The 21,970-nt window shown below is 50.4% G+C and overlaps 1 protein-coding gene, 1 non-coding gene and 1 pseudogene across 4 annotated transcripts in view; 2 read left to right on the top strand and 1 right to left on the bottom strand.

The window, feature by feature from the left end:
* Positions 1-7,959: 7,959 nt before the first annotated feature.
* On the bottom strand, positions 7,960-8,388 carry Gm17786 (annotated as a pseudogene).
* A 2,463-nt stretch (positions 8,389-10,851) lies between these two features.
* n-TMcat17 lies at positions 10,852-10,924 on the top strand. The gene has a single exon. It is a non-coding gene; the product is annotated as a tRNA-Met (tRNA).
* A 364-nt stretch (positions 10,925-11,288) lies between these two features.
* The window catches only part of Fbxo31 (F-box protein 31), a 29,422-nt gene continuing 18,740 nt past the window's right edge, over positions 11,289-21,970 (top strand). Inside the window, exon 1 of one of the 3 annotated variants that reach the window (XM_006531477.3) lies at positions 11,289-11,695. In XM_006531477.3, the coding sequence (XP_006531540.1) occupies positions 11,398-11,695 (298 nt within the window). In that variant the 5' untranslated portion in view covers positions 11,289-11,397. The remainder of the gene's footprint in view (positions 11,696-21,970) is intronic. The other 2 variants (XM_006531478.2, NM_133765.4) reach the window with 2 other exon arrangements.

Raw genomic sequence — 21,970 nt, 5'->3', positions numbered from 1 at the left:
ATATTCCTAAATTCTACCCACCCCCAACCCAAATAACAAAAAACTGACTTGTGGTCTTGCCTGCTAAATCTTTACGATTATGGAGACGTCTGGAGACTTATGGTTGGATCTGATCTTGTGGCTCTTCCCCTGCGAGTCTTGTGCTGCCATAAACACAAGTATTTACTCCTAAGTCGAAGTCGCAGAGAAGCAAGGTCTTAGGGACTACAGACTTGTCACTGGAGGGCAAGATCAATGACTTGTTCCAGCAAAAAGAAAGACGATGACAACACCTGCTGTGCAACCTGTCCACTCTCTCTTCCCATAAAAGCCCTTTTATGTGTCTGAGCTTGCTGAGCATGGAATTTGAGGGGCATGGCTCACCTATCTTTCCAGGGTGCTAGCCCATGTGTGCCCTCATTTCCTTACTACCACCTATCACGTTTTTTGTTTTTTTAGATTTTTTTGGTTGGTGAGCAATCAGACTGTGTCCAGGAACTGCAGCAGAGGCCTGATCCCGACAGGATCCACCTTGGAAAGCCACAGAGCACAGTTCTGTCCCAAGAGCTTTATCTCAGCTGTCCCTTCTCAGACAGATCCTTCTACCTCAGGTGACCCCAGGGTGGCTTTATCACAGGCATGTCCTCACTTTGACTCCTGCTGAGCCTGGGCCTGATTACAGGCTAGGACAGGTTTCAGTCTCCTCAGGCCAGGCCAATGGTCAGTCAGCCACGGTTTAGCACTTTCTCTGGGCCTCAAGCTACTTCCTATCTTCAGTTTGTAGGAGCAGGTGACAGACAGGTCTAGAGTGTGGAGCAGCCACCTCACCCCCATCCCACCCCCAGTGATGCCACATCTGAGCCAGCCTTGTGACCCTGCAGACCTACCACCTGACACTGTACTATCCCTACAGCCCAGACTTCCTCCTTTAAATGGAAATAACCTTCTTCAAGTGCTGTTTGTCCAAGGGATCTTCTACATCTCTGTGACCGGGAAAAGCTGAAAACACATTATGGAGTGAAATCCTGAGGGCTGGTTACTTTCCTTTGTTTGCTTGCTTTGCATTGTTAATTGCCCGAACTTTGTTGTTTTGTATGAAGCTTCTGGTCTGAGGTGCAAGAGACCAGGCTAAAAGTCAAAATGGAAGCCAGATCTGGTGTCCCAAGGCATGTCATCCTAGCACACTGGAGACTGAAGCAGGCTTATCAGAAGTTCAAGGCCAAGTGGGACTCGGTGCCTAGGCCTTTATCTCAGTGTCCAGAAGGGAGATGCAGTCTGGTTTCTGTGAGTCTGAAATAGCCTGTTCTACACAACAAATTCCTACATTGTGAGAACCTGTCTCACAAGGAGAAGAAGGGTGGCACGCATGGGACTGGTGAGATGGTCCGGTGGTTAAGAACACTGGCTGCCAGAGAAACCCTGTCTTGAAAAACCAAAAAAAAAAAAAAAAAAACAAAACAAAAAAACCAACCACCACTGGCTGCTCTAGTTGAGGACCTGGATTTGGTTCTCAGACCCACATGGCAGCTCAGCTGTAACTCCCACTCTGGGGGATCTAACATCCTCTTCTGGTCTCCTCAGGCAAGGGCACACACATGGTACATATGTAAACATACAGGCAAACACTCATACACATGAAGTCTTGAAGTAAAAACCTTTAAAAAAGCTGAGCGTGGTGGTGCACGACTTTAATCCCAGCACTCGGGAGGCAGAGGCAGGCAGATTTCTGAGTTCGAGGCCAGCCTGGTCTACAAACTGAGTTCCAAGACAGCCAGGGCTTTACAAAGAAACCCTGTCTGGGTGGGTGGGTGGGGGGGAGACACAACCAACCAACCAACCAACCAAGCCAACAAAGCAATAAAATTCCAAGGTCACCCTCAGCTATCAGATAACTCCCAAGTCCCTCCCTTTGAGACAGGGTCTCTCTGTGAATCCCTGACTGTCCTTGAACTCTCTCTGTAGACCAGAGCTGGAATTAAAAGTTTGAGCCACCATGTCCATTGTAACCCTATATCAAAAGATAAAAGAATGTGGTGGTGGCACACGCTTTTAATCCCAGCAGTTGGGAGGCAGAGGCAGGCAGATTTCTGAGTTTGAGGCCAGCCTGGTCTACAGAGTGAGTTCCAGGACAGCCAGGGCTATACAGAGACACCCTGTCTTGGGGGGAAAAGAAAAAAAGATGGAGTCACTCTAAAATGTATTGTCCATGCATAAATTAAAACTGCTACAAGCTGGGTGTAGTGGCCCAAGCCTTTAACCCAGCACCTGGGATGAAGAAGGAGGCAGATCTGGCCTATATATAAGTTCCAGGACAGAGTTTTACAGTGAGACCCTATGTAACAAGTTTCAAACAAAACACCACGCCCCCACCACCACCACAAACTGACAGAACCAGGATTTGTAGAACCATTACCCCCAGCAGGTTCTTCAGCTAGCACAGAAGGCTCTAAGATAGTCTGTTTTTTTTGTTTGTTTTGTTTTGTTTTTGTTTTTTTGTTTTTGTTTTTGTTTTTTTGAGACAGGGTTTCTCTGTGTAGCTCTGGCTGTCCTGGAACTCACTTTGTAGACCAAGCTGGCCTCGAACTCAGAAATCCACCTGCCTCTTCCTCCCAAGTGCTGGGATTAAAGGCGTGCACCACCACTGCCCGGCTCTCTAAGATAGTCTGATGTCAGTCAGTTTTCTATTGTCCATCCCCACTTGGGAAGGAAAATGACTTTGGAATGACCTGGATAACGCTGCTGGCTTAGCATGGTGGTTTGCCCGATTTTGATGCTTTCCTCAGCCTTTCTCCTGTCAATAAAACCCCCTTCCTTGCACCTGGCTCAGGAAAACACAGTCCTGGTGTGTGTGGGATGAACCGTTGCCTGACCTCACAACAGAAAACAAAGCCAATTAAAAATGTCAGGGCCCCATAAGATGAGGCCAAATGGTGTGGTGGTCTCGATCTGTGCAAGACTCAGGGTTTGGTCCCTAAAGGAACTAAAGGAAGTTGTAGCTTTTTTCAAATTGTAGCTATATTCTATAACAACAAAGGAGCTACTTACCCCTCCAGGTGTTTGTGATAATAAACCTTACTTTGCTGACATTTTACCAACTGCTGCTGTGTAAGACTTTTTGTTTGTTTTGGCCGGGATTTGGCTTTAAGCCTAGCACTTGGGAGGCACAGGTAGGTGGATCTATGAATTCAAGTCCAGTCTGCTCTACCAAGTTCCAGGACAGCCAGGGAAACCCTGTTTGGTCAAACCAGAGAGACAGAGACACAGAGAGAAATAAGCTTTTTGTTTGTATTGCTGAACTGTACAAAATGCAGGAAAGGCAATGTTTGTGGAAGTGGGCAAAGGGAAGGAGACGCGTCTTCTCCCAAGCCACTCCAGAATCCCAGGCCTCCGTCTTTTCAGTCGAGAGCCTCGGGGCTGATGCGCAGAGTTGCACTTTTGTCTTGCAATGTTTGTCTACACCTTTGAAAGCCACCCCAAGTTCTCATTGCAGTGTGAACCTAGAAACATATATCCTAACCATGCGCCTTGAGAAGAAAACAAATCAAACATGGGGGTGGGTGGGGTTTGGGTGGGGGTCAGCGGTGCTTTACAAGGCTCACCTACCCTCTGGGAAAAAGGCTCTCTTTTTTTTTTCTTTCTTCTTCTTCTTCTTCTCTCTCTTTTTTTTTTTCGGTTTTTCGAGTCACGTAGGAGATCCCAGTCACCAGATTGTTTGGGTTTTTTTCTAGTAGCGCAAGACTTACTGAATCAGGGTCAGACACCCACTAGGCAAGTAAGCCACCACGCTCAGTAGTGGGGTGCCTGCCAGTTTCCAAAAGACCCCGCGCTCCAATCCCAATCAAAACCCGAATGAAAGATGCACAATTTTTAAGATACAGAGTATGGCTTATTTACATGTGTGACTTTCATCTGAATGTATTCCTGAGATAGTTCTCATACAGTAGAAAGAAGAGAACACAAGAGTTTCTATTGGTTTATTCTATTTACTCAGGGGATTTCTGGTGCTTTTAAATTTAGCTGCTAACTGGGCATGGTGGGCACACCGTTAATCCCACCACTCTGGATGCAGATTCTGGACGGTTTCTGCGACTTCCTTGCCATCCGGGTCTACATAATGCGCCTTTGTCTAAAAAATAAGTAACAATAAAAACAAGCATATCGCCGGGCGTGGCGGCGCACGCCTTTAATCCCAGCACTCCGGAGGCAGAGGCAGAGGCAGGCGGATTTCTGAGTTCGAGGCCAGCCTGGTCTACAGAGTGAGTTCCAGGACAGCCAGGGCTATACAGAGAAACCCTGTCTTGAAAAACAAACAAACAAAATACCCAAGGATCTCAACCAAACTGCTCATTCTTTAGCCCGGACAGTGGCGCTTTACAAGTTTCCACCCCAGTGCCAGTTCATACGAGTAGACCAGTGACAACTAGAAACCAATGCTCTTAGCCAGCTGAGGGGCGGGGTACCATTCAGGAACACGGGGAGCCGGAAGTCAAAACAACGGAAGCCGGGCGGACCCTTCCGGCCGCAGAGCAGATCTGAGCGCCACACTCAACATGGAGAACACGAGGCCCCGAGCCTGCTCCGGGCTGCCGGGCCTGCGCACGACTCGCCCCGCCCACACCTCTTTTTCATTGGAGGAAGCCGCACGTCGGCTTTGTTGTCTGGGAAACTATTGGCCAGCGATGCAGTCAATCGCCGCGTCACCTGCTCTTCTGAACAAGTAAACAAGAATTGCTCAAGATCGTCGAGGGGAGCAGGGCATCTTGTCCCGTAGGGACGGCGGCCTTGGCGGGATGGGGTCACCTGGGTGCTACCCGGTCGGGGCTTCGGCGTCGTCCGGGACATACACCCCACAGAGCCCTTCAGGCTAGCAACGTGGTTGCGCCTCGGTTGCATCCCGGAGCCTGGTGCAGGGCCTTTCCCCACTTCGTACCACACTACTGGGCGAATAGACGCTTCTTTTCACCATGGTTTTTTGTTTGTTTGTTTGGTTGGTTGGTTGGTTTTTCGAGACAGGGTTTCTCTGTATAGCCCTGGCTGTCCTGGAACTCACTCTGTAGACCAGGCTGGCCTCGAACTCAGAAATCCGCTTGCCTCTGCCTCCCAAGTGCTGGGATTAAAGGCGTGCGCCACCACACCCGTCTATCACTGTTTTTATTTATTCGAAAGGTCTCATATTGTAGACCACGTTGGTCTCGAACTTTCCTCTCTCCTGCTACCTCAGCCTTCTGGGTGCTGATATTGCAGGCGTGAGCCACCACGATTACCCAAAGTCGACACTTGTGGGTTTTTTTTGTCCTGGGCTTGACTTCCAACTTCAGTGTAGCCACGGGTGACCTCCTGATACATCAGTCCCCATCTGCCAAGTGGGACTGCAGCTACTATTCTCAATAACTTCAGAGGCAGCCCAATGAGAACTACACTGTCTGCTACTACTCTTCCGTGTAGTTTTCCTGCTTTTAGTAGGAACGTAAGGCTGCAAAGGCAGCTTAACGCATCAATCTGGAGGCCACCCGTGGGGTCTCCTGATTCCGTGTCTGGGGGGTGGGCAGCTAATTGAATACACAAGTTGGCATGCCTGCGTTCTATCCTTCCGATGCTCGTTTCCCGTATTTTTCCCTCTCCTTTCCTTTTGGGGATCTCCCTCCTCTTCAGGGGTTCCTCTCTGCTTTTATGTCCTAAAACACACACACACATTTAAATCTAGGGTTCCCATGTGAGAGAAAATCCGCAGTATTCATCTTTCTGAATCTGGCTTACATCACTTAATAGAATTTCCTCCTGTTCCATCAGTTTTCCGCAGACGCCATAATTTCATTACTCTTTGTAGCTAAATAGGACTCCGTGTGTACATGCACATTTTCTGCACTCAGTCTTCAGTTTCCATGACGGGGCTGTTGTGAACAGAGCCATAGTGAACACGGTGTGCAAGTGTCTCTGTGGCATGTGGACTCAGAAGTCTTCAGGTCTGCATCCAGGAGTGTCTTAGCTACAGAATGTTCTGCTTTAGATTTTTGAGGGAGCCAGATACTGATTTCCATAGCATGCAGTTTCCATTTCCAATATCCCCGTGCAGAGGCCACCATTTCTTTCAAATGCCCCAATATTTATCTGAACTTGGTTATGTGTGGAGGTATCTGTGCAACAGAGATGTATACATTTTATGTACTACTTCATCTTCACTTGTGCGTATCAAATGCTCGACCAAAACAGAGTGTGTTTGTGCATATTCATCAGCATCCCACGCTGGCTGCCTCGGAAGCCTGAGCTGGCTTCCCAAAACACCACTTTCGGGATTGCGTCACTCTCCGTGGTCCTGGCTCCATCTCCTGTTTCATCTTCTGCTCAGATTCCAATCCTGGCCTGAGCCTGCCTCTCTGCCTGCTCAGTCCCTGCTTCCTGGCAGGCAGGTCTTTGCTGTCCTTAACTTGGTGAAGCCACTGCCCAGTCCTAGCTTACTTTGTACTTTGCCTCTTCTTTCCAGAACATTCTATCTCCTGTGTTTTTCTCCCGGCTAACTTCACTTCTTTACATATGTATATATTTTATATCATCTTTGTAAGTTTTCCTCCTTCCTTCCTTCCTTCCTTCCTCCCTCCCTCTTCCTTCGTCCCTCTCCCTCCCTCCCTTCTCTCTCTCTCTCTCTCTTTCTCTCTCTCTCTCTCTCTCTCTCTCTCTCTCTCTCTCTCTCTCTCTCTCTCCTTAACTGGCTGTTCTGGCAGGTTATGTGTCAACTCTATACAAGCTAGAGTCATCAGAAAGGAAGGAACCTCAGATGAGAAAATGCCTCCATGAGATCCAGCTGTAAGGTGTTTTTCTCAATTAGTGATCAATGAGGGAAGGCACAGCCATGGTGGGTGGTGCCGTTTCTCCAATGGTGGTCCTGAGTTCTATAAAAAAAGCAGGCTGAACAAACTGGGAAGCAAGCCCAAAAGCATCATCCCAAAATAGCCTCTGGGTCAGCTCCTGCCTCCAGGATCCTACCTTGTTCCAGTCCTGACTTCCTCCAATAAGGAACTAGATCTGGAAGTGTAAGCTGAATAAGCCCTTTCCTCTCCAACTTTTTGGCCTTGGTATTTTGTCAAAGCAAAAGAAACTCTGACTAAGATGCAGTAGGTACGTCTGGCTGGAAAAGGTCACTATGTAGATCAGGTTGACCTTGACCAAAAAGAGATCCACTTGCCTTTCCCAAGGGAGCTGGAACTAAAGGTGTGGCCGCTGTCGAGGCCCAAACAACAGATCTTTATCAACAGATCAACATCTTTATCAATAGATCAACATCTTTAAAGTTTGATGTTGGGGGGAATTGAATTCAAGGTCTGCGCACTTACGAGAACACAAATGCTACTTCCTCAAGATCCTTTCTCTGAGCTTTCCAAGAAAATCCACTTCTTGCTGAGCACAAGTGTCTCCACCACTGACATGCAGAGTTACAGGTCATGTATATTTGGTTTACCACTTATTTTGTTTGCTTGTTTAAAGTTCTGCTGAAATTCCTACCGATTTATTTTCTTTGTTTTTTCCAGACAGGGTTCCTCTGTGTAGACCAGGCTGGCCTTGAACTCACAGCACTCCCTGTCTGTCAGTTTTTGGCTGCTGAGTTCCTGAAGTCAGACTGTGAACCTAGACACAATTCTTCTAATGAGGAAAACCAAATTATTTTACCTTTTTTTTTTTTCGGTTTTTCGAGACAGGGTTTCTCTGTGTAGCCCTGGCTGTCCTGGAACTCACTCTAGAGACCAGGCTGGCCTCGAACTCAGAAATCCGCCTGCCTCTGCCTCCCAAGTGCCGGGATTAAAGGCGTGCGTGGGCCACCACTGCCCACTGCCTGGTTTATTTGATGTTTAATAAGCTCCCAGCTCCTCTAGGTGCTGTATTGACCCATTTCTGCCCAGTTCCTGTTATAGTGACTCTATGGACATGCAGATTTGTTGATTTTTTTTTCAGAATATGAAGATTTATTACTGTGTTTCCATTGTCAAATTTTATGATCTTGGCCTTTCTTTCTTGCCTTTGTATAGAGCCAACAGAGAAACATTGGCTACTTTAACCACCTTAAAGCGGACTCCAGGAATATCATCTACAGCATGATCTTTTCAACCAAATCCAGCAACTAGAACTTCATTTTCCTCAATGAAGTTCAGGCAGCCATCATTGGGCACGAACGCTGTGATCTTCTTGCCATTCTTAATGAGCTGCACCCTGACACACTTCCTGATGGCAGAGTTTGGCTGTTTGGCCTCAACCCCTACTTTTTCCAGCACAATTCCCTTTGCATGAGAGGCACCCCAAACGGATTGGCCTTCAGGGCTGTGCCCAAGTGGGCTTTCTTGTATTGTTTATCATGCCACTTCTGGTCCCGTCGGTGACTGCGAGCTTCCAGGCAGTTCAGAGACCAAGACACTTGCCCATTTTGCCGGCGCCATAGGCCCAAGAGAAAAGCCATATTTTTTGAGACAGGCTGTGACCTGTAGCCCTGGCAATTGTCTGCCTCACCTTCTGTTTTTGTTTGGAGTAACTTAGAGATTAGCCAGAACCATGAATAAATTTTAATAAGAGGAGGCTTTTTATTTCTGGCATCTGGACTGACTGGGATTGGGTCTGAACCTGAGGCTTATAAAGGCAAACTCCATAAATTACATGTATTCAGAGTATGTGTACACAGAGTATAAATCTAACATATGTGCCTTGCAGTTGACCTAGCCTTCCTTTGAGCAGAGGAAGCAAGTATGATTACAAAAGCAGAAACAGCAGGTAGCCTTATGACCTACTATGTGTTATTGTTGTTGTTTGTTTGTTTCTGAGGCAGATTTTTCTGTGTAGCCCTGCCTGCCCTACAACTCACTCTGTAGACCAGGCTGACCTTGAACTCACAGAGATCTGCCTGCCCTGGCCTCCTGAGTGCTGGGATTAAAGGTGTGTGCCACAACACCTGGCTAAGACCAACTATCTTGCTAAAATGGCACATTTTACAAGAGAAGACAATTTAAGAATGCTCTTTCCTGGGCAGTGCTGGCGCACGTCTTTAATCCCAGCACTCTGGAGGCAGAGGCTGGTGGATCACTGACTTGGAGGCCAGCCTAGTCTATAGTGTGAGTTCCAGGCCAGCCAGGGCTACACTGAAACCCTGTCTTGAAAAACAAACACACAAAAACCAAGCCAACCAACCAAACAGAAAGAATAGTGTTCAATGTCTGGGAAAACGAAGGGGAATGGTTGCTGGGATAGAGCCTGGACAAGCTGGAGGCTCACACAGTGTTTGCTTTTCAGTCTTTTCAACTTAGCTAAGCCTATACTTTAATGTTAACCTTCTCTCCTCCATGGGGCTAGGATTACTGGAGCTTGCCGTCACATCACGGAGGCTGGCTTTGTTTTTGATTTGCAATAGACCAAGATGTAAACAGAGCAAGTGTCACGCTTTGGAATGGAAGCACGCCCAGCGCTGTAGTGCCCAGCCTCCTCTGCCAGCTGCAAAGGTTGCTGATGCAACCACCAGTACCTTCTGTTCCCTCTCGGCCTCAGGTTCCTCATTCTTCAGCATGACACCTTGTTTGTTTTTATTTTACAGGCTCGCTTGGAGAGTAAACCCCCCTCCCCCAACCTGCTGCTTGCCACATCCAACTGGTGTTTATAATAAGCCATAACCTTTGCTCTGGCATAGTCCCCGGAGGGACAACATGGGACGCTTCTTAGAAGGAGTGGTTTTGAAGCTGGGGAGAAGGGTGTGAGGTCCCCACAGATTGGGAACTGTGTTCTTCAGGGCACACTCCCGCTCCCTCCCGTCCCCAATCCAGTGAGGTGATGGACCAAATGGAGGTGAGACAGAAGCCAGGGCTAGAATGTGAGAAATGTGACCTGGGCAGTCAGAGAGGCCAGGAGGTCAGGGAATAGCTTACAGTGAATGAGCAATGCGGAACTCGCCAGCATTTTGTTTACAGCATCTACACACACACACACACACACACACACACACACACCCCTCTCACAGTTGTTCAGTGAAGGCTGATTGACAGCCCATGAATGATAGACCAGAAGGGTTCATCTTGGAGCAGACAGTCTAGGGTCTCAGCCACATGCCCACAAAGAGCTTACCCTCCCCCGTGGGCATTAACACACGGGGACAAGAGGCAGCGTGTGCTCAGCTACACTTTTACACGATGTTAATATTATCAGGTAATTTAAGTCTTTTTTGTTTTGTTTTGTTTTGTTTTTTACATGAAATCTTGCCGCATAGCTCAGGTTGTCCTGAAAAGTCCCCACCCTCCTGACTCATCTCCCTAAGGTCTAGGATTACAGGCCACCAAGTGGAGCCTTTGCTTAATGCTATTGTTAATCAATCAACGAATGCATTAGGTAATATCTGTTTGCTTGTTGGGATAATTTACTGAGCGGACTGCTAGGAGGCACAGGGTCTCACGTAGCCCAGGCTGGCCGTAAAGTCACTAAGTAGCCAAGAGTGACCTTGTAATTCTGATCCTCCTGCCTTGATCCCCTAGCCCCAAGTTGGGATGAGAGACCGCCACGCAAACGGTTAATTTTAATAATAAAAAATAGGCGATATTGTTATATAGGGTCATTAAGGGCAGAGCTGCGGAGGATACCCCAGACTACTCTTTTCCTGAGAGGGAAGTTTCTAGACGCCTTGTGCTGCGCGGGGCAATGTGAGCTGGAGAGCAGGTTTGGGGACACCAGGAACTCCCACCTCACTGAGCACCAGACCTTTCCTTTTGCAACCAAGGTAATCTTGGCAAGTTAGTTTAGATGTAGTGTTGCTAGGCGACGGTAGCTTTGGTTTATGGTTTCCCTTGCCAGATTTTGTTCATGGCGAGGCCACCACCTGTGCAAAGGCCCTGGCAGCGAGCTTGCTGCTAAGGAGCCTCGTTAGCGCAGTAGGTAGCGCGTCAGTCTCATAATCTGAAGGTCGTGAGTTCGATCCTCACACGGGGCATCCTGCATTGTTTTCTTGCTTAAGGTAAAACCCCTTCGTTCTACCCTGTAAACGGGGTCAGAGGTGGGACTTGTGGGAGGGGTGTGGTCATGCTAGGAGCGGGGCTTTCCGGAGCTGAACCCGGCGACCCTCTTTTAGTGAGCAGCTGGGCGTCCTAAGTTTCTAGCCAAACGTTTTGGGGGCGGAGCCTGGAAATAGGGTGTGGCTCCATACAAGGGCGTGGACCTAACACGTAGGGCGGGGCCTACTGCTCAAGGGGCGGGGCGAAGCGTCTGGGTGGGGCTTGGAAGGGTGGGAGCGTCTAGGGGCGGGGCGAGTCTTCATGGGGGCGTGTGAGGGGTTGGGGTCGGAGGGCGTGGTCACGCTTGGGGTGGAGCTTGAGGAGCCTGCAAGCGGGACTACGGCTGCCTGGCCGCCTGCGCAGAGCGCTGTGCGTGCGCGTCCGCGTGCGCGCCTCCGCGGTGGTGACGGGCATGGCGGTGTGTGCTCGGCTCTGCGGCGTGGGCCCCGCGCGTGGGTGCCGCCGCCGCCAGCAGCGCCGCGGCCCGGCCGAGACTGCGGCGGCGGACAGTGAGGCGGACACGGACCCCGAGGAGGAGCGCATCGAGGCGGGGCCGGCGCGTTGCTCTCTGCTGGAGCTCCCGCCTGAGCTGCTCGTGGAGATCTTCGCGTCGCTGCCCGGCACCGACCTGCCCAGCCTGGCTCAGGTCTGCAGCAGGTTCCGCCGAATCTTGCACACGGACACCATCTGGAGACGGCGCTGCCGCGAGGGTGAGCGGGTGCATCCCCTAGTACGGACACTTGGCCGAGGCAGGAGCATGGTGTGGAGTTCCAAACCAGGCCTGCTGCAGAGTGAGAAAACCAGACAGCTAGCAGGCCAGGGCTGCAGAGTGAGATCCTGTTTTTAAAAATGTCAGACCCCGTCCCCCTAAACCAAACCTACAGCCCACCCTCCCGGTGCAGGAATAATGAGGACGCAAAGCGGCCACAGTCCCATTTGAAGGCCTTACGTCCGTGTACATACATCACGGTACTCAGCCTGAATGGCTTGTTGGTGTGTGTGTGTGTGTGTGTGTGTGTGTCCTGGAGGCTTGCTGTTCCGTGAAGGGAACATCAGGGATTCCACTGCCTGCATGTCACACAGGCTAGTGCTCTGACTGTGTGTGGGCTTCAGCCTTTTCTGTCTTCTGGCCACAGCACGCCGGAGACTGCTTTGTGCATTTTGTAGAAATGCAGGGGATTTACATCTATCTTGTGAAAACCTCTGGGGTGGTTCATCTTCGTGAGCCTGCACTTCTCCAAGTGGGATTGTGGGATGGCAGGCTGTGTGAGGAAGCGGTTTCCCCAGGTCCTCCCTGCTGCAGGGTTCTTGTGTAATTTCACGGTTGACATCAGGGTTCTGGCTTGTCTCCCCTTACCTTCGCACTGTGGGAAGTTGGGGTAATCTTACCCCACGTCTGAGTGGGATTGTGACTTGGGTAGGGGCTTTTATAATAAGTATGCAAAGCCTTCAGTCCTGAACATGACTGGTATGTCTGTTGGCCCAATGTAACGTCCTGTTTGTCTTTTGTCTTGTTTTCTTGTATAAGATCCTCAGTAGTAACCTTTAGTCGCACAGGATGGGTGATGTTTGTTTTCAGCTTCTGTCTGAGCACTGTTCTTTCTTTTTTACAAATTACTCTGTTACTCTGTTTATTGTTATTGTGTGTGTGTGTGAGAGAGAGAGAGAGAGAGAGAGAGAGAGAGAGAGGGGCATGCATGTCTTTGGAGGTTAGAGGACATCTGTTTCTTCTCTGGCAGTGGTCCTCAACCTTCCTATTGCCACAACCCTTTAATACACCTCATGCTGTGGTGACCCCCAGCCATACAGTTATTTTGTCGCTACTTCATAACTGTAATTTTGCTGCTGTTAAGAACTGTAATGTAAACGTCTGTGTTTGCCAGTGGTCTTAGGTGAACCGCTAATGGGTCCTCAGGTTCTCACCGCACAGGTTGAGGACCTCTCCTCTCTGGGTTCAGGGCATGGAGCTCAGGTTGTTGGTCTGTGCAGCAAGGCTTTCTTTGACTGGTGTTCACCTGATGGTTAGCGTGTGCACCTTTGACACCCGGGCACACTCCAGAGTGCTCTCCATTGGTCTGCTGGGCCTGTGCTGATTTTGGGGGAACTCTAGGGGGCCTGGGTAGGTCATTGCTAAGACCAGGATCACAGACTTCTGTGAAACTAGAGATTTCAGAGGGGTGCTCTGGCCATGCTAGCTCAACTGGAGCTTGGGACATACTCCCAAGAGAGTTATGAGCAGAAATGTATGGAGTCCCATTGCCAGTGTGGAAAGTGGTGGGGGCAGCCTGGGAGAGCCTCTTCTAGCCCCCCTCTTCCCCTGCTTCAGCTCTCGATAGAGAGCAAGTCGTCTCACCTACACCAGAATTCCAACTTTGAGAAAGTAAAGGCCTGGGAACCAAAAGGCCGCAAAGTATTGGTGTTGCAGGTGTAAGCCACCACACTTAGCGTTAAAAAAGATTATTATTATTATTTGTATGTGTGCGCACGTGTGTGTGTGTGTGTGTGTGTGTGTGTGTGTGTGAGAGAGAGAGATTGCAGGTACCTACTGGCTCCAGTAGAGAGGCATACGACGACTCCCCCTAGAACTAGAGTTGCAAATGGTTGTGAACCACCCACCTCTGTGTGGATGCTGGGAACCAAACTCGGTCCCCCACGAGAGCGGTTTGTGCTCTGAACTTCTGAGCAGTCTCTTCCGCCCTTACCCCGCATTTCCCCCTTTGGTCTGTGGGTTTTATTCAGATCATCTGGAAGGGATTTCTGTTTTGTGTTTCTTTTGTTCTCACTTGGTTTTGAACTCTTGTGGTAGTTACTGGCCTTGGATGTTTGTGCGCAGGTGGTGTCTGGCATGCTAAAGTGCTGAGCGTGGTCAATGATGACAGGGTACCTGGCAGCCCTTTGTGAGACAAGATCTCCAAATGTAGAGGAGGCTGGCTTTGTACTCTTCATTCTGTTTTTAACACACACACACACCCTGGGTCACAGCCATGTCAGGCCACCTGGCTATTCAGGAAGGTGTACTCTAATCCATGGAGGTCCGGGACAGGTTGGCTGGCGGGCCTGGGATTTGTGGGTCCCTTTGAGGCAGTCTCTTTGTGCTTAACTTCCTGGGGAGTTGGGGAAATGCTGTGTGTGACACAGTCTTGCTCTTCTTTCTCTGAGGCCCTGAGCATCTTCTTGGATTCCAAAATCAAGTAGATTTATATAAAAAAAACCCAGCACACAGCCTTTCCCCATGAGCGGGCCTGGATCCTCTCAGCCTCTGTGGTTTCCTGGCAGAGCTGTGATGTTGGGTAGGCTCTGTTTGTGGTGTGTCCCAGGGGAATAGGTGAGGCTGGTGTAAGCGTTTATGGATTTATTGCTGGGATTTATTCTTGCTGAGACTTGGGCCAAGACTGACCATCAAGGTGCCAACCAAACATGTGCTTTTTAAAGTTTGTAAGTGGGCCTCGGAGGCCAGGCTTGTAATCCAGCTTCATAAAGCTGAGGCAGAGGGATGAGAAATTAAAGGCTGGCTTGGGCTCTAGAATGAATTCAGGGTTAGCTCTTGTCTGAGTAAAAAGTGAAAAAGTCTGGGTGTAGCTGAGAGGATGGGAGTGATTCCCTGGGGTCCACTCTCGGTACCACTGAAAATGAAAACAAACGAAAAAGCAAACCTATTCTTTCTACCGGGTAGGGTGATCTCAGATTGGGAAGTCACTAGGACCCTGGGATGGTGTTATCAGCATTTAGACTATTCTATGCCTCAGGGCCTGCGTCCCCATGGAGACGTGAATGGTTGCTGCCTTGGTCCCTCTGCTCTGCTGGTTCAGGATGGATAGTGACTTGGGGCAGCTTAGCAAGCAGTGATAGGATCCTTTCTGGATGTCTTTCTCCGGGCAGGTCAAAGGCTGCCTCCTGTTCAGCCACTTCTGCCCTGCCTCTGGGGCTTGTGCCATGGATCGTAATGTCGTCCCCAGAGGAGAGGGACAGAACCTAGCACCCAGCCACCTGGGCATAAACTTTTTTTTTTTTAATGCATCACCTCCTTGGCCAACGACCAACTGTGTTTGTGCCCCGAGGAAAGGAAGAGCTGTAAATATATCCTAGTCCCCAGAGCAGCAAGAGCGGGGACCTCAAATACCTGCCCTTGCCTGACAGACTCTGTGGTTCAGCCTCTACCCAGGTCTGCTGCTGGCCAGTTCTGATGCCGCGTGCCTAAGTGTGCTTCCTCACAGCAGTGCAGGGCTGCTGAGTTGAGACCTCTCAGCTGTTTGTTCATACAGGGGCTGATAAGATGGCCCTGTCAATACAGCACCTGCCGCCAAACTTGATGCCCTGCGCCAAACTTGATGCCCTGCGTTCACTCCCTGGATCCCACCCTGCAGGAGTCCCGTAGGCAGTGTCCTGACTGCAGTGACACTGTAGTTCCACCCTTTACAGTGGTGTGGTTGGGAGTCGACTGTGGGATTGCTCTGCGAGGAGAGGCTAATAATGCCCCCACTGTTCCCAGCTTGACTGTCAGGATGAACGCTGTTGCTTTGTTAAGTAGCTGAGCTTGGGAGATGCTGTTTAGGGATATTTAATGTCCAGTGGATGTGTTGAGCCCACCAGTGGAAGGGGCACAGCAGAAAACACAGACTGTTAGAGAAATAGAAGGACAGGGTCTGTCCACGTCCTGGAGGAACGAAGGCTCTGAGTTGAGTTTCCTCCCTCGCCTTCCAGTCTCACACCTCCCTGGGGAAGCAGTTCAGCTCTTGGGTGTTATTATTATTTTAAGATGTATTTGTTTTATGTGAGTCCATTGTCGCTATCTTCAGACACATCAGAAGAGGATGTCAGATCTCATTACAGATGGTTGTGAGCCACCATGTGGGTGCTGGGAATTGAACTCGGGACCTCTGGAAGAACAGTCAGTGCTCTTAACCACTGAGCCATCTCTCCAGCCTGCTGATGTATTTTTATGCTTTTGTTCTTGGTTGGTTTCTTGTGAGGCAAGATCCCATGCACTCTGTAGCCTAGGGTGTCCTCAAACTTGGACAAATCCTCCTGCCTCAGCTTCCTGGGTGCTGAGATTACAAATGTGAGCCGCCATGCCTGGCTTCAGGTTTTTGTTGGTGGGTGGTGGCTTAAGGATCAAACCCAGATCTTTGTACCTGATGTAGGTGAGCACGCTACTATGGGGCTTTGGGCTTGACTTCCAGCTTTTATTTATTTATTTATTTATTTTTGAGACAGGTTCTTGGTTTGTGGTCCTAGTTGGCCTTGACCGCCGAGGTGCGGTGCTGGGTGGGTACATCAGATTTAAACCTGTTTCACTTTTTGTGAGACAGGCCTCATGTGGTACCCCAAGCTGGATTCGAACCACCCCTTCTGAAGTGGGATGACAGGGGTGTACCATCAACACAGATAAGGCATTTAAGAGTTAACTTCCACATACCACCTGTGTGGCCTTTCACTTGGCTGCAGAGGCTGTACTAGGTTTTTTTTTTTTTTTTTTTGTTTTTGTTTTGTTTTGTTTTTTGTTTTAAGGCTGCTTCACTGCTGAGCTTGAGTCTGTCTCTGCAGGCTTAAGGGAAGGCTGGCCTTGCCACAGGGAGTGGGTGGGGCTGGGTGATTGGCTCTCAGAGACAGCCACAGGGCATCTGAAGAACTGGGTGTGTCTTCCTTCTGGGCAGAGTGTAAACACAGCCATGCAGCACAGACTGTCTGAAGCCCACACACCCCCCTCTCCCTTCGGAGACTCCTGGGCCTGGCCACTGTGAGTCACTGTCCTCTGGCAGCTGTCCAGCTGTCCCCAGTGGCGAGGGAAAGGCTAGCCAGGACTCATAAGCCTGGCACTGGTGTCCCATGTCCCATGACCTCTGAAGGGCCCAGGAAAGCCTCCTCAGAGACTGCAGACGAATGGGGGCTCTGCCCACCATGGCCCCCACTCTGCAGGTGTCTGGGGTGACCCATGCTACTTGTGAGAGTAGACTGGGCTTCCTGACACTGTGTCCTGGAGATGAAGGTTGCTCGCCTTCTGCTGGCTGCTTGAGAGGTCATGTTGACCTGTGCGTGCATTTCGACTGGTCTGTCTGTCAGCCCCTGAATGTTCAGGTGTTCATGGACAGTGCGGGAGCTTGATGTTCTCTAGGAGTGCTATTCTGGGTTTGCTTTGTTATAAGGTTGAGTGTCCAGGATGGGGAGGCTGCTCAGTGGTTAGAGCACCAGCAGCTCTGCAGGAAGGATCTGGGTTCATTCAGTCACATGGTCTGCACAACCCACCCTCAGCCCAGCTCCAGGGGATCAGTGTCCTCTTCCGGCCTCCGCGGTGTACCACGTGCATACATGCAAGCCAAGTGCTCATAAACGTGAAATAAAAACAAAGAAATGTTTTAAAAAAAGAAACGAGAGCTGGCTTAGCAGCTAAGAGCAGTGGTGAGAACCCAGGCCTGATTCCCAGCACCCGCATGGTGGCTCACCATCTTCTGTAGCTCCAGTCTCGGGGGGGACCCCACATGCTTTTCTGGCCTCAATGGGCACCACACACACTCTTGGTGCATAGACATATGTGTAGGCAGAACACTTCATACATATTAAAATAAATGAATCTAAAAAAGGGGCTTGGGGAGACAAGTGTTTCTTGCAGCCACTGCAATGGCTGAGTCCAGTGCTGTGCCTGAACAGACAGACGTCTGTGTTTGAAGTGAAGCCGTGTATGGAGGGGTGACCTGAGTGTCCACCCTGTCGCTGGTGAGTTCATCTGTCAGCATCGAGCTCATGGCCTGGATGAGGAATCTGCCCCTGAGGGCCTTTTGGGCGTCCAGTTTCTCTTGCTGGCCCCTTGTCCGTGCCCAGAGCCAACTCTGCTGTCTGTGAGGGACTTCTGGGATATACATCAAGGGAGAGAGACATTTGGGAACAGTGACACTAAGTCCCCAGTGACTGCAAGATGAGACCGTCTGCAGGGAGCAGCCTTGCAGGCTGGCCTTACTGGGTAGAAGTCTGTGTCCAGAGGCTGCAGCCCTGCAGTAGATGCCTGACAGATTGACTGTAGACCAGGCTGGCCTTGAACTTACAGAGATCCACCTCCCCCCACCCCCCACCTTCCGAGTGCTGGAATCAAAGGTGTGTGCCGCCACACTCAGGAGACTGGGGTAGGAGGACCACAGCCTGAGGTAAGGCTTTGCTGACTGTAAGGCCACGCTTCCAGAAGGCCCACACATGCTCATCTCTAAAATCCAGTTTCCCTTGGGTGTCTGCGCTCAGCTCAGGGATGGCAGCTCATCCTTGAAGTACATTTGTCGTCCCTGCAAACTGAGGGAGTGTCTCAGTTAGCATGTCACTGCTATGAACAGATTCCATGACCAAGAGTTATAAAAGACAAGAGTTAATTGGGGCTGGCTTACAGGTTCAGAGGTTCAGTCCATTATCATCAAGGTGGGAGCATGGCAGCATCCAGGCAGGCATGGTGCAGAAGGAGCTGAGAGTTCTACATCTTCATCTGAAGGCTGCTCAGAGAAGAATGGCTTCCAGGCAGCTTTTTTTTTTTTTTTAAATGTATATAGGTACACTGTAGCTGACTTCAGACACACCAGAAGAGGGCTTCAGATCTCATTACGGATGGTTGTGAGCCACCATGTGGTTGCTGGGATTTGAACTCCGGACCTTCAGAAGAGCAGTCAGTGCTCTTAACCACTGAACCATCTCTCTAACCCCTAGGATGAGGGTCTTAAAGACCACACCCATAGTGACACACCTACCCCTACAGGGCCACACCTTCCAATAGTGCCACTCCCTGGGCTGAGCATATATAAACCATCACAGGCAGTGTTGGGGTTCAGTGTTGCCCCGCAGCTCCTCCTCATTTTGCTCGTGTCTATGAAAGTGCTGCACCATTTCCTACAGAAGCGGAAGGAATCTCATGGTGTTTGTGGGTCGTGGGTTTACACAGTGTCAGGTCCTCAAAGATAGTAGTGTGGGTCAGAGAAGTTTCTCGGCATGTCTGTCATTCACTCTTTGTGTTTGGCTGATGTGAAGGGCACATGAACAAGAAGCTTGGCACCCCCGGAGACCCTGCTGCCAGCTCCTCAGTCCTGAGCCTGGCCTCAGACACGCTGGGCCACGGGGAGTTGAATTTTCTGTTGGCCTGGGGCGCTGCAGGTTTGTAGACTGCCTGCTCTCTGCCCATGCGCACCACAAGCCCTCCCAGGGTCTGGTGCTTTCCGCCCATGCGCACCACACGCCCTCCCAGGGTCTGTCTCTCGCCATGCTACCTTTGGAGGGGTGGGCGCTTCCGGAAGAGAACCACCTGTACCACGGCAATATGGAACACGGAAAGAGAAAAACTGCCAACCTGCAGCGCTAAATAAAGTCATTGCTTAAGGAGCGCTGTGCACCCGGCTGCGCTGGCTCAAGATTTCGTCCCTAGCGCCATGCAGACAAAACAAACAAAACCCAAACCAGGACCGTCCTCGGGGCTGAGCCTGATTTGGAGTGGCAGTGAGCACTTGTTAGCGTTCCTGGAAGCGGAGACGGGTCCCACCTAGCCGCCGACCAGGGTCTGGTGCGAGAGCTAAGCTAAGGGCAGCTGCTTTTGATGACTTGTGGGAAGGTTGCACAACCGTGCCAGGATGTGGGATTGATTGCTCTTAGCCCTCTGTGGACAGGAGGAGCGCTGGGGTCAGAGTGACTCTGCTCTTGTGACTTGGCTCTTCTCTGGCGGTGGGTGAGAAGGAAAAACCCACAGTGGCTCGCTGCCTTCGCCGGTACTGCGGCGGCACACACTTGGCAGCTTTCTGTTCTGACGCGGTTAGGCTGTAGAAGAAGACTGAGTCACTGAGGAGCAGTGACAGGAGCACCGTGCGGAAGCGCGTCAGTCGGATGGTGCAGGATGAGGAAAGCGGTCCCAGCCTGCTGGGCTTGGGAGCAGACCTGGGGTCTCTGAAGGTGGATGGGGAGCTCTGGAGCCTTCACCTGGGCCTGATCATACTCGGCCCAGTCCGAGTCCGAGTTGCTGAGAGATGGCTGGTCATGCTCAGAACTTCAGAATTTGCAGGATCACGTCACCCAGACAACACCGAGGTGGGCAGCCCCAGGTGTTGGGAGCTTTCATCAGGCTGCTGCCCTCTTGTCTAGATGACCCGGCATCCTGCTAGATGCTGCTCTGATCCAGCTCTGCACTCTGAGTCAAGACCCCCAGCCCATCTGTCTGCCACAGCTTGGAGGGATGCAAGGGCATTTCATTTACCCTAACAGCTTTTGCCGAGTTAGGATGGCTCTCCAGTTCTAGTTTGGTCCCTTTTTATTTTTGAGACATCTTCTTGGCTGGAGAGATGGCTCAGCGGTTAAGAGCACTGACTGCTCTTCCGGAGGTCCTGAGTTCAAATCCCAGCATCCACATGGTGGCTCACAACCATCTGTAATGAGATCTGATGCCCTCCTCTGGTGTGTCTGAAGACAACTACAGTGTACTTATAATAAATAGGTAAATCTTGAAGAAAAAAAAAAGAGAGAGACATCTTCTTACACTGTGGCCCAGGCTAGCTCGGAATTTACTCTTTAGCCCAGGCTGGCCCCTGACTCACTGTGCAGCTCAGGATGACCTTGAACTTTTGATCCTCTTGCTCCCGTCTTCCAAGTGCTGGGATAGCCGCAACACCAAATTTGTTCTTTGCTGGACATCAAACCCTGGGCCTTGTGTATATCAGGTTCTACTAATTGAGCTACATCCCTAGCATAAATTATATTTTTTTGAGAGTAAAGAAAGCACCAATAAAAAGCAGAGAGCAGGATCTAAGTGTTTGGGGCTACCCTGGTCTACTACAGAGCAAGACTATCTCATAGAACTAAGGACAAAGTAAACCAAATGTCACAGTGTGAGGTGTCCTGAGACTGGCTCAGTGGTGAGTGGCCATAGGGCACAGCCACCATGTGTGGAAGGCTTGTGACAACTGAAATCACTGGGTAGCCTGTCTGAGGGACACCCCAGGCCCCAGACTAGGATGGAACACGGGGCCTCGTCCATAGGAGGCACATGTTCTACCACAGAACTCCACCCCCAGCCCACGATAACGATTTCCTATGTTTAATTTGCAAACTTCAATCATGTTAGTGATCAGATTCCCTCTTTGAGGTTAGCCTGGTGCCTGGATCAAACCTGTCTGTTTCTTTCCAAAGGGCAGAGGCCTCACCAAGTGTTTCTTCGTGATAATCAGGTGGGCATCTAAATGTCCCCCCAGCCTATGGTTACTCCACATAGGGTAGCTTGGACGTCGGAGCTCTCTGGCTTTGGAAGGCGGGCCACACAGATAAGTTGTAGCCCTGAGAACCTGAGTGGAGGCAGCTTAAGGGGCTCAGGTTAGACAGCATGAACAACTGGTGCCACCCCCACTGTGTGCACCTGCTGTGCAGTGAGACCCAGGGCAGCTTCTGGTTCTTCCTGGCACGGTTGGCAAGGACACCTCCAAGGCTGTCAAGTTCAAGGTTCCTGGGTCTGGGCCATGTCAGGGCCTTTGTCTCAGCCCCTCCCTCCTCGGCTGACTTTATAGGAGTCACTCAGCTGCAGCAATCAATTGCAGAGATAGACTGCTGACTCAGCACATCTGAAGTTATAATTGGGCTGTGGGGGGTATGGTGGCTTTCCGGAAGGTGAGCCAGAGACACACGGCTGAGATGCCCACATCCTGGCCCTGCTGACCCATGCATGGCCTCTCCATTTCCTGCCTCTCCAGTATGTTTGTTGATGAGCATCTTTTGCTCCAGTCAGAATTGATGAGTGGGCGGGGCCTTATAGACAGCTGGTCCAATCCCTGTGATGTGCTGGAGCGATGCGCTCACCAGTAGCACATGCCTTGGAGCCAAGCTGTGACCCCTGTGTGACTCAGTCTCCAAGTTTATCCATCAGTGACAACCACACACACACACACACACACACACACACACACACCCTGCAGTGCTGCGACCTTGACTGGATCTTCCCCCTGGGGGTGGACAGCCAGACACAGCTGAGAGGATCCTGAGTGGGT

The sequence above is a fragment of the Mus musculus genome, chromosome 8, assembly GCF_000001635.26.
Source record: "Mus musculus strain C57BL/6J chromosome 8, GRCm38.p6 C57BL/6J".
Classification (NCBI taxonomy): Eukaryota; Metazoa; Chordata; class Mammalia; order Rodentia; family Muridae; genus Mus; species Mus musculus.
Note: the sequence above shows the minus strand (reverse complement) of the source record. Positions and strands in the feature narration are given on the sequence as shown.